We start from the raw sequence: 18,505 nt of genomic DNA on the forward strand, positions 1-18,505 counted from the left end.
CCGTGGACTCCCTTCCTGTGGGCTGCCCTGAAGGCCACTGTGGTGGAAGCAGCTTGTGAGGACAGGCCAGCACTGCCAGGGACAGCTGGGCCTCCAGCCAGGACCGCTCTGCTGTCCTGCTCTGCATGTTGTCTTCCATGCCAGTGCTGCTTCCAGCCGGTGAGAGGGGTGTGTGTTGGGTCCCCACCCACATGGACTCAGGGTCCCTGTCTCCCTCCTCGTCTCCATCTGGACAGAGGAGCAGGATGGCCACCCATCTGCTTTCTGGCGCAGCCTGGTGGAGAGCAGGACTGAGCGTGCACACAACAGGCAACAGCGCTGGGGGTTTGGAACACAGGACGCGGAAGCCTTTACCACGGAATACAGTGCTTTATTGCCTATCCAGGGGCAGCCGAGCCTGGCTACATCAAGGGGTGCGGGGGCCACAGCGTGGGGCTGTGCACACTGGAGAAACTGTGGGGAGAACACATCGATGTCTCGCGATGACTCTCAGGTGTCCTAACATCTGTTACTTGCCTGGCCCACAGTTGCCACTTTGTTCCCACCAGGCAACCGTTGGCCATCTCCTGTGTGCCCAATCACAAGGCATCCTGCAGCTGACCACGAGGAGGATGTTGACAAAGGAGCCAGCTGGTACGTGAGCCAGTAACAGGCTTCCAAGAACACCACGTGCTCCGCCTGGAGCCAGAGAACTGGCTTCACCACGAGATGGCAACGCAGGGCACAGGTGACGCCAACTGCCTCGACACCCGTGGGCACAAGAACCCTGCCCTCAGGAGCACGGCCCCTCTGGGCGTTCCTGCAGGCCGTCGGAGCTCATGCATGCAGACCAGCAGGCTTCTCCAGCTGGGCCTCCAGCGGCCCCACGAAGCTGGGTGAATCCACACAGGTGGGAGTCTGGGCACCTCTGCGCTCCCAGAGCTTGGAGGGAGCTGGTCGCGTTTTTGGTTCCATTTTAGGAAGGTTGGGCGATGTGACACAGATGTTCATGTTCATTTCTGCTTGGTTCTCCGGTCCGTTATCCAGGTGGACGCGTGTGCGGCCAGCCCAGCGCCCCGAGGCGCTCCACCCCTGCCCTCTGCATCTCTCTCCTGCTGACTGGCCGTACTTCTCTGACCCTCATTCAGTTGTGGGCCTGGGCACAGGCCCTTCGCCAGCACTTTTGCTGTCCTCCAACAGGATCAGCTCTGTTCTTGCTGAGGATGTCACCATCACTCTGGACCCCAGCCTGGCACCTGCAGCCCCTGCTGCCACCTCATCATCCTCCTCTTCAGGGGAAAAACTTTCTCGGGCGTCAAAGAAGGTGACTGTTTCTTCCTGCAGCTTTTGCCCGGGCAGACCTGCCTCCTCCTCCGAGCTTTTGCCCTTCTTGGCAGGGGAAGAGGAGAACCCTAGTCTGGGAAACCGGAACCAGCCTGCCCTGTCCTGCTTCTTCTCCGGCTCCGGGTCTGGCCGTGCCCCAGGCTGTGTCTGGATGGGAGCAGACCTCTGGGTGTCATCCCTGGCATTGGCTCTGGTCTCGCTGGTGGAAGAGAACCCGATGTTTGGAAGCCAAGACCACAACAGCCCAGAAGACTTTTTACCTTCTGGCTTCTCTTTGAGAGCCCTGTCTTCACCTGCCAGCAGGGTCGCTGCCTCCGGGCGGTCGTCAAGGGGAAACTCGAGAATTTCTGCTGGCTCCTCATCAGAGCCACTGTCTGCAAGCTGGAGGCCAGAGCCAGCCTCACTCGGGAATGTTGGTGGCCCCAGCAGGTTGGCACTGCCGGAGATCATCTCAAATGGCTCTCCAGTGTCAGGCTGCGGATCTGCAGGAACGGTGTCTCCTCCTGGGGACCCTCCGGAGGGCTCCCCTGCTGCAGGGTCTTGAGCTATGGTGTCCGTGCTAGCCTGGGCAGGGAGCTCTGGGATTTTCACCTTCAGCAAGGAAAACCCATAGGAAGCCATCTGAACCATGGACGTGGGGATCTCAGATTCCCGCACAATCTGAGTGGAAGAGGCCTCGGGTGCTGCCATATCAGAGCACTCTCCTTGCACATTGCTGCAAATGGTGACCCCTTGACTCTCACCCTGGGACTCCTGAATGTGCACTGGGACCTTAGAAACTGGGGACACCTCTGAGGAGAGGTCAGGGCCCTCGGGCTGCTCCCCGGGCACCACCGTGCCAGAGGCCCTCAGGAGGCTGGCTCCCCAGAGCCCAGGACTGTCCTGGAGAAGGGCCACCTCTGTGCCTGCCTCCGTGCAGGGCACTGCCCTCACCACAGGAAAGAACACATCCGCCTCAGAGCTGGGCACAGGGAAGGAGAACCTGGGCACCTTCAGTTTGGGGAAGGTGACTGTTAGCACAGAATCTTCCCAGAGCTGATTCACGTTCACCACGGAAACCTGGGATGGCACGTCAGTGCTGGAAGCCTTCAGTTTCAGAGGACCTTTGGGCTGGAAGGACCCCATCTCTGTTCTCACCTCTGCCTTGGCAAGGTCACATCCTCCTGGCCGGGAAAGAGGCTCCCCACGTGCTTCTCCTGGTGGAGCCAAGGGTTCAGAAGGCCTCACTCCAGGGATCTGAAGGGGAAGGGGGTCTATGGCTGGATGGGTCCCGCCCCCAGGGCCGGGCAGGCCCGACTCGGACCCTGGAGCAGTGGGGAAGTGCAGCTGTAAGCTGGGGCTCTCAAGAGGACGACTGGGGACATCTGCGTAGGATTCACTCTCGGGAGCGGCCCCTTCCATCTGGGCTTCTAGGGGCCGTGGGGACACACTTGCCTCTGCCATTGACCCAGGATCGGGGGCTGCCTCTGCTGTGTCCTGCTCCCGGGGTCCCCCTTGCTCCTTGGAGGAAGAGCGCCTGAAGCCAGGCACACGCAACGTGGGCATCCTGAACCAGTGTGCCTGCGAGTCTGCCGGTGCTGCTCTGGTGGCAGTGCCCCCGTCTGGGCTTTCCACAGTGGGGACATCCTCGGGGTGTGCCATCCTCTCCCCATGGGACTGGCTCATGGAGAGGTCCCCGAGCCGGCTTTCTTGGCTGTCACCTCTGATAGCCAGGTCATGTTGGGGAAGGTGCAGGTCAGCCTTCGACAGACTCACCTCCACCTCCACCTCCACCTTGGGTTTGTCAAAACCCAAACTGGGAGGATGGGCCTGTGGCACCTGGACATGCCCCCCATCTCCTTCCAGGGGGCCGGCCGTCACGCCAGAGTCTCCCTGACCACCATCACAGCTGGCCCTCTCTGTGGCTTCGGAGTCAGGTCCATCTGTGGTACTGGACAACGCAGCGTCTGTGTCTCCTGGCGGCGAGCTCTCCCGGGCCTTGGAAGCCTTCCGTCTGGGAAGTGGAAGTCTGGGCATGGCCAAGGCAGGCTTCCTCCCTTTCTCTCCTTCCTTCTCTGAAGGCAGATGCATTTGAGCTTCCGTTGGGGGCACCTGGACCGTGGGCTGGGTATGCATTTCGTCTGTCTCCAGAACCAGGCTGAGTGTGGCGTCCTCTGGGTGGCCCCCAGGGTCCCCTGTTACCACTGCCTGCTTTTTCGGAGACCAGCTAAAAGACGGGAGCTTGAGGCGAGGCATCTTAAAGGGACTGCCCTTCCCATCACGGTCAGCAGCTTCAGCTGAGCCTCCAACGACAGCTGGACCCAAGTGCTCCTCCCTCCCTGGGGACTCAGGGACACCTGAGGACAGGGGCTGAGAGGCACCCTCACCTAACGAATCCACTCCCTCAACAGGGCAGAGAAGAGACAGGCCTGGGCTATCCTTGGCAGCACGTGAATCTGCCTCAGCAACAGCTGCAGCAGCACAGGAAAACCCAAATTTTGGCTTGTGGAATTTAGGAAAAGTCACCCGGGCATGGAATGCAGGAGGCTCGGGGTCCTCGGGGCCCGACTGATGCTCAGGGGAGGACACACAAACAACAGAGCTCTCAGAACCAGCAGAAGGAGCGCCCCGCTGTGGAGAGCAGGAGGCCTGCGGGCCCTCGGCGCTGGAACCCGGAGGAAAGCAGGCCTCAAGGGGCTGGCTCAGCTTAGTGCCGGGGGCCCGTGTGTCCACCTGCACGGAGGGCTGCTCCACATCAAGTTCAGAGGGGATCACCTCACCCTTGGGGCTCTTCACCTCCAGCTTAGGGCCCTTTGTGTCCACCTGGGGGCCCTTGACATCCACCTTGGGCATCTTGATGCTGGGTATCTGCACCTTGGGCACATGCCCCTTCAGGTCAACTCCAGAGACTGTGGCCACTGGCAGCTCTCCCTCGGGCAGGGCAGCCTCAGAGAGGGTCACATCCACCTCACCAGGCCCAGCCTGCAGGGTGGGCAGCTGGATGCTGAGCTCAGAGCTTTTGATGTCGCCCTGAATGGATGGCAAGGTCACATTGGCCTCCACCTTGGGCACCTTCACTTCCACGGATGCACCCAAAGCCTTTCCTGGGGCAGACAGGCTGAAAGAGGGCATCTTGAACTTGGGCATTTTGAACTTGCTGTCTTTGGTGGCCACTTCCTTATCTTCCAGAGCCAGGTCCCCCTCTAGCTGGGCACTGGGAGCCTGTATGTCCACCTCCATGGAGGGCAGCTCCATGTCCAGGTTTGGGGTGCTCTCCTCACCCTTGGGGCCTTTGACATCCACCAGGGGCCCCTTGAGGTCCACCTTGGGAATCTTGATACTGGTCATCTGCATCTTGGGCAGATGCCCCTTCAGGCCTATTCCAGAGTCAGGGGCCGCCTGCAGCTCTCCCTCGAGCAGGGTGGGCTTGGGGAGGGTCACGTCTGCCTGGCCAGCCCCAGCCTCCAAGTCGGTGGCAGACAGCTGGCTGCTGAGATCAGAGCCCTTGAGGTCTCCCTGAATGGAGGGCAGGGCCACATCGGCCTCCACCTTGGGCCTCTTCACCTCCACAGATGTGTCCAAGGCCTTGCTGGGGGCAGATACGCCAAAGAAGGGCATCTTGAACTTGGGCATTTTGAACTTGCCCTCTTTGGTGGCCACCTCCTTGTCTGCCAGGGCCAGGTCCCCCTCCAGCTGGGCACCAGGGGCTTGAATATCCACTTGCACAGAAGGCAGCTCCAGGTCGGGGGTGCTCACCTTGCCCTTGGAGCCTTTTATGTCCAGCTTGGGGCCCTTGACGTCCACCTGGGGCTCTTTGTGGTCCACCTTGGGCATCTTGATGCTGGGCATCTGTACCTTGGGCAGGTGCCCCTCCAGGCTGGATACAGCAGCAGAGGCCACCAGAAGCTCTTCCTCTGGCAAGGTGGCCTCGGGGAGGGTCACATCCACCTGGAGAGCCCTGGAGTCCAGGTCGGTGTCGGGCAGCTGTCTGCAGAGGTCAGAGCCTTTGAGGTCGCCCTCAATGGAGGGCATGTCCACATCAGCCTTCATCTTGGGCACCTTCACCTCCACAGACGTGTCCAAGGCCTTTCCTGGGGCAGACAAGCCCACAGAGGGAATCTTGAACTTGGGCATTTTGAACTTGACCTCTTTGGTAGCCACGTCCTTCTCTAATAGGGCCAGGTCCCCCTCCAAATTGGCACTGGGGGTCTGTATGTCCACCTGCATGGAGGGCAGCTCCATCTCCAGGTCTGGAACACTCACCTTGCCCTTGGAATCTTTCACGTCTAGCTTGGGGCCCTTGAGGTCCACCTTGGGCATCTTGATGCTGGGCATGTGCACCTTGGGCAGGTGTCCCTTCAGGCTGGCTCCTGAGTCAGGGGCTGCCAGGAGCTCTCCCTCAGGCTGGGCAGTCTCATGGAGGGTCATATCCACATGGCCATCCCTCCTGTCCAGGTCGGCACTAGGCAGCTGGATGCTGAGGTCAGAGCTCTTGAGGTCACCTTGTGTGGAAGACAAGGTCACATCAGCCTCCACCTTGGGCGCCTTCACCTCCACAGATGTGTCCAAGGCCTTTCCTGGGACAGACACGCTTAAGGAGGGCATCTTGAACTTGGGCATTTTGAACTTGCCCTCTTTGGTGGCCACGTCCTTGTCTGCCAGGGCCAGGTCCCCCTCCACCTTGGCACCAGGAGCCTGTATGTCCACCTGCATTGATGGCTGCTCCACCATCAGGTCGGGGGTGCTCACCTCACCTTTGGTGCCTTTCACGTCCAGCTTGGGGCCCTTGACATCTACCTGAGGGCCCTTGAGGTCCACCTTGGGCATCTTGATGCTGGGCATCTGCACCTTAGGCAGGTGTCCCTTAAGGCCAACTCCAGAAGCAGGGGCCACCGGCAGCTCTTTCTTGGGCAGGGTGGCCTCAGAGAAGGTTACGTCCACCTGGCCAGCCCTGGTCTCCAGGTCGGCGGTGGGCAGCTGGATACTGAGGTCAGGGGTTTTGAGGTCACTCTGGATGGAGGGCAGGACGACTCCAGTCCCTACCTTAGGCCCTTTCACCTCCACAGACGCATCCAAGGTCTTGCCGGGGACAGAGATGCCAAAAGAGGGCATCTTGAACTTGGGCCTTTTGAGCTTGCTGTCTTTGGTGGCCTCGTCCTTTTCTTCCAGGACCAGGTCCCCCTCCAGCTTGGTGTTGGGGGCCTGTATGTCCACTTGCCCAGAGGGCAGCTCCACGTCCAGGTCTGGGACACTCACCTCGACCTTGGGACCTTTCACATCCACCTTGGGGCCCTTTATGTCCACTTGGGGCCCCTTGAGGTCCACCTTGGGCATCTTGATGCTGGGCATCTGCACTTTGGGCTGGTGCCCCTTTAGGCCAGATTTAATGTCAGGTTCCCCTGGCAGCTCTTCCTTAGGCAGGGGGCTATCATGGAGGGTCACACCCACCTGGCCATCCCTGGTGTCTAGGTTAGTGGCGGGCAGTTGGATGCTGAGTTCTGAGCTCATGAGGTCACCCTGTGTGGAAGGCAAGGCCACATCGGCCTCTACCTTAGGCACTTTTATGTCAACGGATGCGTCCAAGGCCTTTCCAGTGGCAGACAGGCCGAAGGAGGGCATCTTGAACTTGGGCATTTTGAACTTGCTGTCTTTGGTGGCCACTTCCTTGTCTTCTGGGGCCAGGTCCTCCTCCATCTTGGTGGTGGGGGCCTGTATGTCCACCTGTCCAGAGGGCAGCTCCATCTCCAGGTCAAGGCCACTCACCCCGCTCTTGGGGCCTTTCACGTCCAGCTTGGGGCCCTTGATGTCCACCTGGGGGCCCTTGAGGTCCACCTTGGGCATCTTGATGCTGGGCATCTGTACCTTGGGCAGATGCCCCTTCAGGCTGGGACCTGAGTCGGGGGCTGCCAGGAGCTCTCCCTCAGGCAGGGTGGCCTCATAGAGAGTCACATCCTCCAGGCCATCCCTGGTGTTTAGGGCTGCGGTGGGCAGTTGGATGCTGAGGTCAGAGCTCTTGAGGTCACCATGTATGGAAGGCAAGGTCACATCAGCTTCCACCTTGGCCACCTTCACCTCCACCGATGTGTCCAAGGCCTTTCCTGGGACAGACACGCCTAAGGAGGGCATCTTGAACTTGGGCATTTTGAACTTGCCCTCTTTGGTGGCCACGTCCTTGTCTGCCAGGGCCAGGTCCCCCTCCACCTTGGCACCAGGAGCCTGTATGTCCACCTGCACTGATGGCTGTTCCACATCCATGACAGGGGTGCTCACCTCACCCTTGATGCCTTTCACCTCCAGCTTGGGGCCCTTGATGTCCAACTGGGGCCCCTTGAGGTCCACCTTGGGCATCTTGATGCTGGGCATCTGCATCTTGGGCAGGTGCCCCTTTAGCTTGGCTCCAGCAGAAGAGGATGCCGGAATCTCTCCCTCGGACAGGGTGGCCTCGGGGAGGGTCATGTCCACCTTGCCAGTCCCAGCCTGTAGGCCAGTGGCGGGCAGCTGGATGCTGAAGTCAGAGGCTTTGAGGTCACCCTGGATGGAGGGCAGGGCCACATCGGCCTCCGCCTTGAGCCCCTTCACCTCCACAGATGTGTCCAAGGTCTTGCCAGGGGCAGACAGGCCGAAGGACGGCATCTTGAACTTGGGCCTTTTGAACTTGCTGTCTTTGGTGTCCACTTCCTTGTCTGCCTGGGCCAGGTCCCCCTCTAGCTTGGTACTGGGGGTCTCTATGTCCACCTGTATGGAGGGCAACTCCATGTCGAAGTCGGGGGTACTATGCTCGACCTTGGACCCTTTTATGTCCAGCTTGGGGCCCCTGACATCCACTTGGGGCTCCTTGAGGTCCACCTTGGGCATCTTGATGCTGGGCATCTGCCCCTTGGGCAGGTGTCCCTTCAGGCTGGCTCCAGCTGGAGGAGCCGCCAGCAGCTCTCCCTTGGGCAGGGTGGCCTTGGGTAGGGTCAAGTCCACCTGTCCAGTCCCAGCCTCTAGGTCGGCAGTGGGCATCTGGATGCTAATGTCAGAGGTTTTGAGGTCACTCTGGATGGAAGGCAGAGCCACATCGGCCTCCACCTTGGGCGCCTTCACCTCCATGGACGTGTCCAAGGTCTTGCTGGGGGTAGACACACTGAAGGACGGCATCTTGAACTTGGGCATTTTGAACTTGCTGTCTCTGGTGGCCACTTCCTTGTCTTCCAGGGTCAGATCCCCCTCCAGCTTGGCACTGGGGGCCTGTATGTCCACCTGCCCTGAGGGCAGCTCCATGTCCAGGTCGGGGGCACTTGCCTCAACCTTGGGGCCTTTCACGTCCAGCTTGGGGCCCTTGATGTCCACCTGGGGGCCCTTGAGGTCCACCTTGGGCATCTTGATGCTGGGCATCTGCACCTTGGGCAGGTGTCCCTTCAGGCTGGCTCCAGCAGGAGGAGCTGGTGGCTGCTGTCCCTCAGGCAGGGTGGTCTTGGGGAGGGTCACGTCCCCCTGGCTGTCCCCAGCATCGAGGTTGGCTGTAGGCAACTGGATGCCGAGTTCAGAGGTTTTGAGGTCACCCTGGATGGAGGGCAGGGCCACATCGGCCTCTACCTCGGGTGCCTTCACCTCCAGGGATGTCTCCAACATCTTGCCCGGGACAGACACACCAAAGGACGGCATCTTGAACTTGGGCATTTCGAACTTACTGTCTTTAATGGCCTTTTCCTTGTCTGCCAGGGCCAGGTCCCCCTCCAGCTTGGCACTGTGGGCCTGTATGTCCACCTGCACTGATGGCTGTTCCACATCCATGACAGGGGTGCTCACTTCACCCTTGGTGCCTTTCACCTCCAGCTTGGGGCCCTTGATGTCCACCTGGGGGCCCTTGAGGTCCACCTTGGGCATCTTGATGCTGGGCATCTGCATCTTGGGCAGGTGCCCCTTCAGCTTGGCTCCAGCAGAAGAGGATGCCGAAATCTCTCCCTCGGACAGGGTGGCTTCGGGGAGGGTCACGTCCACCTTACCAGTCCCAGTCTCCAGGCCAGTGGCGGGCAACTGGATGCTGAGGTCAGAGGCTTTGAGGTCACCCTGGATGGAGGGCAAGGCTATGTGGGCCTCCTCCTTGGGCCCTTTCACCTCCATGGACGTGTCCAAGGTCTTGCCAGGGGCAGAGATGCCAAAAGAGGGCATCTTGAACTTGGGCCTTTTGAACTTGCTGTCTCTGGTGGCCACTTCCTTGTCTGCCAGGGCCAGATCCCCCTCCAGCTTGGCACTGGGGGCCTGTATGTCTACCTGCCCAGAGGGCAGCTCCATGTCTAGGTCGGGGCCACTCACCTCACCCCTAGAGCCTTTCACGTCCAGCTTGGGGTCCTTGATATCTACCTGGGGGCCCTTGATGTCAACCTTGGGCATCTTGATTCTGGGCATCTGCACCTTGGGCTGGTGCCCCTTTAGGCCGGATTTAGTGTCAGGTGCCACTGGCAGCTCTCCCTCAGGCAGGGGGACCTCATGGAGAGTCATGTACACTTGACCATCCCGAGTGTCCAGGTCAGCAGTGGGCAGCTGGATGATGAGGTCAGAGCTTGTGAGGTCACCCTGTATGGACGGCAAGGCCACATCATCCTCCACCTTGGGCGCCTTCACCTCCACAGACGCGTCCAAACCCTTTCCTAGGGCGGACACGCCTAAGGAGGGCATCTTGAACTTGGGCATTTTGAACTTGCTGTCTTTGGTGGTCACGTCCTTGTCTGCCAGGGCCAGGTCCCCATCCAGCTTCTCACCAGGAACCTGTATGTCCACCTGCAGTGATGGCTGTTCCACGTCCCGGTCAGGGGCACTCACCCTGCCCTTGATGCCTTTCACGTCCAGCTTGGGGCCCTTTATGTCCACCTGGGGGCCCTTGAGGTCCACCTTGGGCATCTTGATGCTGGGCATCTGCCCCTTGGGCAGGTGTCCCTTCAGGCTGGCCCCAGCAGGAGGGACCACCGGCAGCTCTGCCTTGGGCAGGGTGGCCTTGGGTTGGGTCAAGTCCACCTGTCCAGTCCCAGCCTCTAGGTCAGCAGTGGGCATCTGGATGCTGAGTTCAGAGGTTTTGAGGTCACTCTGGATGGAAGGCAGGGACACATCGGCCTCCGCCTTGGTCCCTTTCACCTCCATGGACGTGTCCAAGGTCTTGCTGTGGGTAGACACACCAAAGGACGGCATCTTGAACTTGGGCATTTTGAACTTGCTGTCTTTGATGTCCACTTCCTTGTCTTCTGGGGCCAGGTCCCCCTCCAGCTTGGCACTAGGGGCCTGTATGTCCACCTGTCCAGAGGGCAGCTCCATGTCCAGGTCGGGGGCACTCACCTCAACCTTGGGGCCTTTCACCTCCAGCTTGGGGCCCTTGATGTCCACCTGGGGGCCCTTGAGGTCCACTTTGGGCATCTTGATGCTGGGCATCTGCCCCTTGACCACTTGCACCTTCAGACTGGCTCCATCAGCAGGGGCCACCGGCAGCTCTTCCTTAGGCAAGGTGGCCTCAGGGAGGGTCACGTCCACCTGGCCAGCCCTGTCCCCCATTTCGGCGGGGGGCAGCTGGATGCTAATGTCAGAGGTTTTGAGGACACCCTGGATGGAGGGCAGCGCCACATCGACCTCCACCTTGGGTGCCTTCACCTCCACGGACGTGTCCAATGTCTTTCCGGGGGCAGAGATGCCGAGGGACGGCATCTTGAACTTGGGCATTTTGAACTTGCTGTCTCTGGTGGCCACATCCTTGTCTGCCAGGGCCAGGTCCCCCTCTAGCTTGGCACCAGGGGCCTCTATGTCTACCTGCACAGAGGGCAGCTCCATGTCAAAGTTGGGGACACTCACCTCGACCTTGGGCCCTTTCATGTCCAGCTTGGGGCCCTTGATGTCCACCTGGGGGCCCTTGAGGTCCACCTTGGGCATCTTGATGCTGGGCATCTGCACCTTGGGCAGGTGTCCCTTCAGGCTGGCTCCAGCAGGAGGAGCTGGTGGCTGCTGTCCCTCAGGCAGGGTGGTCTTGGGAAGGGTCACGTCCCCCTGGCTGTCCCCAGCCTCCAGGTTGGCTGTAGGCAGATGGATGCTAATATCAGAGGTTTTGAGGTCACCCTGGATGGAGGGCAGCACCACATCGGCCTCCACCTTGGGTGTCTTCACCTCCACGGACGTGTCCAATGTCTTGCTGGGGGCAGATAGGCCGAAGGAGGGCATCTTGAACTTGGGCATTTTGATCTTGCCCTCTTTGGTGGCCACATCCTTGTCTGTAAGGGCCAGGGCCCCTTCCACCTTGGCACCAGGGGCCTGTATGTCCACCTGCATTGATGGCTGCTCCAACATCAGGTCAGGAGCGTTGACCTCGCCCTTGTTGTCTTTCACCTCCAGCCTGGGGACCTTGACATCTACCTGAGGGCCCTTGAGGTCCACCTTGGGCATCTTGATGCTGGGCATCTGCCCCTTGGGCAGGTGTCCCTTCAGGCTGGCTCCAGCAGGAGGGGCCGCCAGCAGCTCTGCCTTGGGCAGGGTGGCCTTGGGTTGGGTCAAGTCCACCTGTCCAGTCCCAGCCTCTAGGTCAGCAGTGGGCATCTGGATGCTGAGTTCAGAGGTTTTGAGGTCACTCTGGATGGAAGGCAGGGACACATCGGCCTCCGCCTTGGTCCCTTTCACCTCCATGGACGTGTCCAAGGTCTTGCTGTGGGTAGACACACCAAAGGACGGCATCTTGAACTTGGGCATTTTGAACTTACTGTCTTTGGTGGCCACTTCCTTGTCTGCCAGGGCCAGGTCCCCCTCCAGCTTGGCACTAGGGGCCTGTATGTCCACCTGTCCAGAGGGCAGCTCCATGTCCAGGTCGGGGGCACTCACCTCAACCTTGGGGCCTTTCACCTCCAGCTTGGGGCCCTTGATGTCCACCTGGGGGCCCTTGAGGTCCACCTTGGGCATCTTGACGCTGGGCATCTGCCCCTTGGGCACTTGCCCCTTCAGGCTGGCTCCATCAGCAGGGGCCACCGGCAGCTCTTCCTTAGGCAGGGTGGCCTCAGGGAGGGTCACGTCCACCTGGCCAGTGCTGTCCCCCATTTCGGCGGGGGGCAGCTGGATGCTAATGTCAGAGGTTTTGAGGTCACCCTGGATGGAGGGCAGCACCACATCGACGTCCACCTTGGGTGCCTTCACCTCCACGGACGTGTCCAATGTCTTGACGGGGGCAGACAGGCCAAAGGAGGGCATCCTGAACTTGGGCATTTTGAACTTGCTGTCTCTGGTGGCCACTTCCTTGTCTGCCATGGCCAGGTCCCCCTCCAGCTTGGCACTGGGGGCCTGCATGTCCACCTGCCCAGAGGGCAGCTCCATGTCCAGGTCGGGGCCACTCACCTCACCCCTAGAGCCTTTCACGTCCAGCTTGGGGCCCTTGATGTCCACCTGGGGGCCCTTGAGGTCCACCTTGGGCATCTTGATGCTGGGCATCTGTACCTTGGGCAGATGCCCCTTCAGGCTGGGACCTGAGTCGGGAGCTGCCAGGAGCTCTCCCTCAGGCAGGATGGCCTCATAGAGAGTCACATCCTCCTGGCCATCCCTGGTGTTTAGGGCTGCGGTGGGCAGTTGGATGCTGAGGTCAGAGCTCTTGAGGTCACCATGTATGGAAGGCAAGGTCACATCGGCTTCCACCTTGGCCACCTTCACCTCCACCGATGTGTCCAAGGCCTTTCCTGGGACAGACACGCCTAAGGAGGGCATCCTGAACTTGGGCATTTTGAACTTGCCCTCTTTGGTGGCCACATCCTTGTCTGCCAGGGCCAGGTCCCCTTCCTCCTTGGCACCAGGAGCCTGTATGTCCACCTGCACTGATGGCTGTTCCACATCCATGACAGGGGTGCTCACTTCACCCTTGGTGCCTTTCACGTCCAGCTTGGAGCCCTTGATGTCCAACTGGGGCCCCTTGAGGTCCACCTTAGGCATCTTGATGCTGGGCATCTGCATCTTGGGCAGGTGTCCCTTCAGCTTGGCTCCAGCAGAAGGGGATGCCGGAATCTCTCCCTCGGACAGGGTGGCTTCGGGGAGGGTCACGTCCACCTTACCAGTCCCAGCCTCCAGGCCAGTGGCGGGCAGCTGGATGCTGAGGTCAGAGGCTTTGAGGTCACCCTGGATGGAAGGCAGGGACACATCGGCCTCCGCCTTGAGCCCTTTCACCTCCATGGACGTGTCCAAGGTCTTGCTGTGGGTAGACACACCGAAGGACGGCATCTTGAACTTGGGCATTTTGAACTTACTGTCTTTGATGTCCACTTCCTTGTCTTCCGGGACCAGGTCCCCCTCCAGCTTGGCACTGGGGGCCTGCATGTCCACCTGTCCAGAGGGCAGCTCCATGTCCAGGTCGGGGGCACTCACCTCAACCTTGGGGCCTTTCACCTCCAGCTTGGGGCCCTTGATGTCCACCTGGGGGCCCTTGAGGTCCACCTTGGGCATCTTGACACTGGGCATCTGCCCCTTGGGCACTTGCCCCTTCAGGCTGGCTCCATCAGCAGGGGCCGCCGGCAGCTCTTCCTTAGGCAGGGTGGCCTCAGGGAGGGTCATGTCCACCTGGCCAGCGCTGTCCCCCATTTCGGCGGGGGGCATCTGGATGCTGATGTCAGAGGTTTTGAGGTCACCCTGGATGGAGGGTAGCACCACATCGACTTCCACCTTGGGTGCCTTCACCTCCACGGACGTGTCCAATGTCTTGACGGGGGCAGACAGGCCAAAGGAGGGCATCCTGAACTTGGGCATTTTGAACTTGCTGTCTCTGGTGGCCACTTCCTTGTCTGCCAGGGCCAGGTCCCCCTCCAGCTTGGCACTGGGGGCCTGCATGTCCACCTGCCCAGAGGGCAGCTCCATGTCCAGGTCGGGGCCACTCACCTCGCCCCTAGAGCCTTTCACGTCCAGCTTGGGGCCCTTGATGTCCACCTGGGGGCCCTTGAGGTCCACCTTGGGCATCTTGATGCTGGGCATCTGCACCTTGGGCAGGTGTCCCTTCAGGCTGGCTCCATCAGGAGGAGCTGGTGGCTGCTGTCCCTCAGGCAGGGTGGTCTTGGGGAGGGTCACTTCCCCCTGGCTATCCCCAGCCTCCAGGTTGGCTGTAGGCAGCTGGATGCTAATGTCAGAGGTTTTGAGGTCACCCTGGATGGAGGGCAGGGCCACATCGGCCTCCACCTCGGGTGCCTTCACCTCCACGGATGTGTCCAATGTCTTGCTGGGGGCAGATAGGCCGAAGGAGGGCATCTTGAACTTGGGCATTTTGATCTTGCCCTCTTTAGTGGCAAAGTCCTTGTCTGCAATGGCCAGGGCCCCTTCTACCTTGGCACCAGGGGCTTGTATGTCCACCTGCACTGATGGCTGCTCCAACATCAGGTCAGGAGCATTGACCTCGCCCTTGTTGTCTTTCATGTCCAGCTTAGGGCCCTTGACATCTACCTGAGGGCCCTTGAGGTCCACCTTGGGCATCTTGATGCTGGGCATCTGCCCCTTGGGCAGGTGTCCCTTCAGGCTGGCTCCAGCAGGAGGGACCCCCAGTAGCTCTCCCTCGGGCAGGGTGGCCTTGGGTAGGGTCAAGTCCACCTGTCCAGTCCCAGCCTCTAGGTCAGCAGTGGGCATCTGGATGCTGAGTTCAGAGGTTTTGAGGTCACTCTGGATGGAAGGCAGGGACACATCGTCCTCCACCTTGGGTGCCTTCACCTCCATGGATGTGTCCAATGTCTTGATGGGGGCAGACAGGCCAAAGGACGGCATCTTGAACTTGGGCATTTTGAACTTGCTGTCTTTGGTGGCCACTTCCTTGTCTGCCAGGGCCAGGTCCCCCTCCAGCTTGGCACTGGGGGCCTGCATGTCCACCTGTCCAGAGGGCAGCTCCATCTCCAGGTCAAGGCTACTCACCTCGCTCTTGGGGCCTTTCACGTCCAGTTTGGGGCCCTTTATGTCCACCTGGGGGCCCTTGAGGTCCACCTTGGGCATCTTGATGCTGGGCATCTGCCCCTTGGGCAGGTGTCCCTTCAGGCTGGCCCCAGCAGGAGGGGCCGCCGGCAGCTCTCCCTTGGGCAGGGTGGCCTTGGGTTGGGTCAAGTCCACCTGTCCAGTCCCAGCCTCTAGGTCAGCAGTGGGCATCTGGATGCTGATGTCAGAGGTTTTGAGGTCACTCTGGATGGAAGGCAGAGCCACATCGGCCTCCACCTTGGGCGCCTTCACCTCCATGGACGTGTCCAAGGTCTTGCTGGGGGTAGACACACTGAAGGACGGCATCTTGAACTTGGGCCTTTTGAACTTGCTGTCTCTGGTGGCCACTTCCTTGTCTTCCAGGGTCAGATCCCCCTCCAGCTTGGCACTGGGGGCCTGCATGTCCACCTGTCCAGAGGGCAGCTCCATGTCCATGTCAGGGGCACTCACCTCAACCGTGGGGCCTTTCACCTCCAGCTTGGGGCTCTTGATGTCCACCTGAGGGCCCTTGAGCTCCCCCTTGGACATCTTGATGCTGGGCATCTGCATCTTGGGCAAGTGCCCCTTCAGGCTGGCTCCAGCAGCAGGGGCCACCTGAAATTCTCTCTCAGGCACGGTGTCCTCGGTGTGGGTCACTTCCACCTGGCGAGCCCTGGCGTCTAGGTCAGCAGTTGGCAGCTGGATGCTGATGTCAGAGGTTTTGAGGTCACCCTGGATGGAGGGCAGCGCCACATCGACCTCCACCTTGGGTGCCTTCACCTCCACAGATGTGTCCAATGTCTTGACGGGGGCCGACATGCCGAAGGAGGGCATCTTGAACTTGGGCATTTTGAATTTGCTGTCTCTGGTGGCCACTTCCTTGTCTGCCAGGGCTAGGTCCCCCTCCAGCTTTTCACCAGGAACCTGTGTGTCCACCTGCACTGATGGCAACTCCACGTCCAGGTCAGGGGCACTCACCTCGCACTTCTTGCCTTTCACGTTCAGCTTGGTGCCCTTGACATCTACCTCAGGGCCCTCGACATCCACCTTGGGCATCTTGATGCTGGGCATCTGCAACTTGGGCTTGTGCCCCTTAAGGCCAGCTTCAGCATCAGGGGCTGCCAGTAGCTCTTTCTTGGGCAGGGTGGCCTCGGTGAGGGTCATGTCCATCTGGCCAGCCCTGATGTCCACATTGGCTTCAGGCAGCTGCATGTGGAGTTCAGGGTCTTTGAGGTCACCCTGGATGGAGGGCAAGGTCACATCGGCTTCCACTTTGGGCAAGTTCACCTCCACAGAGGAGTCCAAGGTCTTGCTGGGGGCAGAGATGCCAAAAGAGGGCATCTTGAACTTGGGCATTTTGAACTTGCTGTCTTTGGTGGCCACTTCCTTGTCTGCCAGGGCCAGGTCCCCCTCCAGCTTGGCACTGGGGGCCTGTATGTCCATCTTCCCAGCAGACAGCTTCATATCCAGGCTGGGGGCACTCACCTCACCCTTGCGCCCTTTCACGTCCAGCTTGGTGCCCTTGATGGTCACCTGGGGGCCCTTAAGGTCCACCTTGGGCATCTTGATGCTGGGCATCTGCATCTTGCGTAGGTGCCCCTTCAGGCCGGCTCCAGAGTCAGGGTCTGCCAGAAGGTCTCCCTCAGGCAAGGTGGCCTTGGGGAGAGTCACGTCCACCTGGCCATCCCTGGTGTCCAGGTTGATGGCAGGCAGCTGGATGCTGAGGTCAGGGCTCCTGAGGTCACCCTGTGTGGAAGGCAAGGCCACATCAGCCTCCGCCTTGGGTGCCCTCACCTCCACAGACGCGTCCCAGGCTGGGCCGATGGCGGACCCGCTGAAGGAGGGCATCTTGAACGTGGGCCTTCTGAGCTGGCCCTCTCCTGCGTCCTGGTCCCTGTGTCCCTTCTTGATGTTCTCCTCTGTGGTCGCCGCGTCTCTCTTTTGTGTCGCTCCCACTTGTCTCTGCTCCTGCTCTTCCCCTGGCAGGGCGTCTCCTGGGCCCACCGCGTGAGGTCCCCTCGTCGTCCTCCTGTCTTCGTGGGCCGCCTCCCGTTTCCCTTCCCCTCCTGCTCTCGGGGGGCTTGCTCTCCCTTCCCGACTTGGTGACCGTCCCGTGGAGCTCCTTGGGGCCCTGGGCATCTTCGCCTTGGCCCCCCTCCTCTCTGGGTCCTCATCTTGCTGTGTCTCCCCCTTGTCCTGCGGTGTCTTTGGTGTCTTCTCTTCTTGTTCTTTCCTCCTTGCAGCGTCTGCCTGGGGCCCTGTGCCCACTGGTGTGTCCTCTTCTGGAGTGGCCTCTGTCCTGCCCCTCTCGTCCTCTCCTGGTGACGTCTGCTTTCCCTTCTTCTTTTCAAGTCCTTTGCCACCTTTTCCTGTCTCTGTTACTTTTTCTTTGGAAATTCCAAATTTGGGTGTCTTTAAGTCACGTCCTTGGACCTGTGTTTCTGGTCCGTGTGTCTGTGAGCTGCCTGCATCCTGGGTGTCCAACAGGGACAGTCTTGCTATCCCTGTTTCCAGGCTCTGAATCTCTTCCCATTCCTGCTCCCAGCTCATCCTGCGGCCTGCGCCAATGCCGCTCCTGGGCTTGCTGTGCTCCCCTGCCTTGTGCTGGGTGCTCACGGGTTGTGTCTCCCTTTGGCCCCTGGCAGCCATCCCTACCCCTTCTGCAGGAGCTCTGTCACCAAGGACGTGTGCTGGAAGGCCTGGTTCCACTCCCTGCTGCACAGGCGGCCCAGCCTCTTGCCACTGTGCTCTCTCCTCAGGCCTGCCTCCCGCGGGAGCCCCTGTGGCCCCTGGCCCATCCTCCCAGGGGCCCATTTCCCCCAGCACCCCAGCAGGATGTGGCCTGCCGTGGGCCTCTCTGCCCAGTTGCCCGGCGGCAGAGGGTTCCTGTCCTGAACCCATCTTAAATCTGAAGTTCAGGAACTTCCTCCTCCTCTGGCGGCCTGGCCCTGCCTTCTGTGCCCGGAGCTCCTCCTGCCGCTGGGCCTCTGTGTCTGTGCTTGTCGGGGACACGTCTCGCGCATCTCCAGGCTCGTGTGCCTCGGAGGAACTGTGTGAACGTCGAGGTCCAGGCCCCCGCTTGCTCTTTAGGGCTTGAAATTTGGGCCAGGAGAGCCTTTCGTGGGGGCGCCTTCCACGGCTCTCCCTGGGCTTGGAGATGAGCCTCTCCCGGTCACCATCTGCCTCCAGTGTCTTCGTCGGGGTCTCTGTACACTCGTCAGCCACATCCTTGTCCTGAAACACAGGGGAGGGAACTCACTGGAGCTGGCGCAGAGCCTGGTGCCCTGTGCAC

General features: G+C 60.5%; 1 protein-coding gene across 2 annotated transcripts in view; it reads right to left on the bottom strand.

Moving 5' to 3' along the window:
- Positions 1 to 349: 349 nt before the first annotated feature.
- The window catches only part of Ahnak2 (AHNAK nucleoprotein 2), a 35,702-nt gene continuing 17,546 nt past the window's right edge, over positions 350 to 18,505 (bottom strand). For both annotated transcript variants that reach the window (XM_078051047.1, XM_078051048.1), the window contains exon 7: positions 350 to 18,447. In XM_078051047.1, the coding sequence (XP_077907173.1) occupies positions 1,120 to 18,447 (17,328 nt within the window). In that variant the 3' untranslated portion in view covers positions 350 to 1,119. The remainder of the gene's footprint in view (positions 18,448 to 18,505) is intronic.

Source organism: Ictidomys tridecemlineatus, chromosome 5, assembly GCF_052094955.1.
Source record: "Ictidomys tridecemlineatus isolate mIctTri1 chromosome 5, mIctTri1.hap1, whole genome shotgun sequence".
Lineage (NCBI taxonomy): Eukaryota > Metazoa > Chordata > Mammalia > Rodentia > Sciuridae > Ictidomys > Ictidomys tridecemlineatus.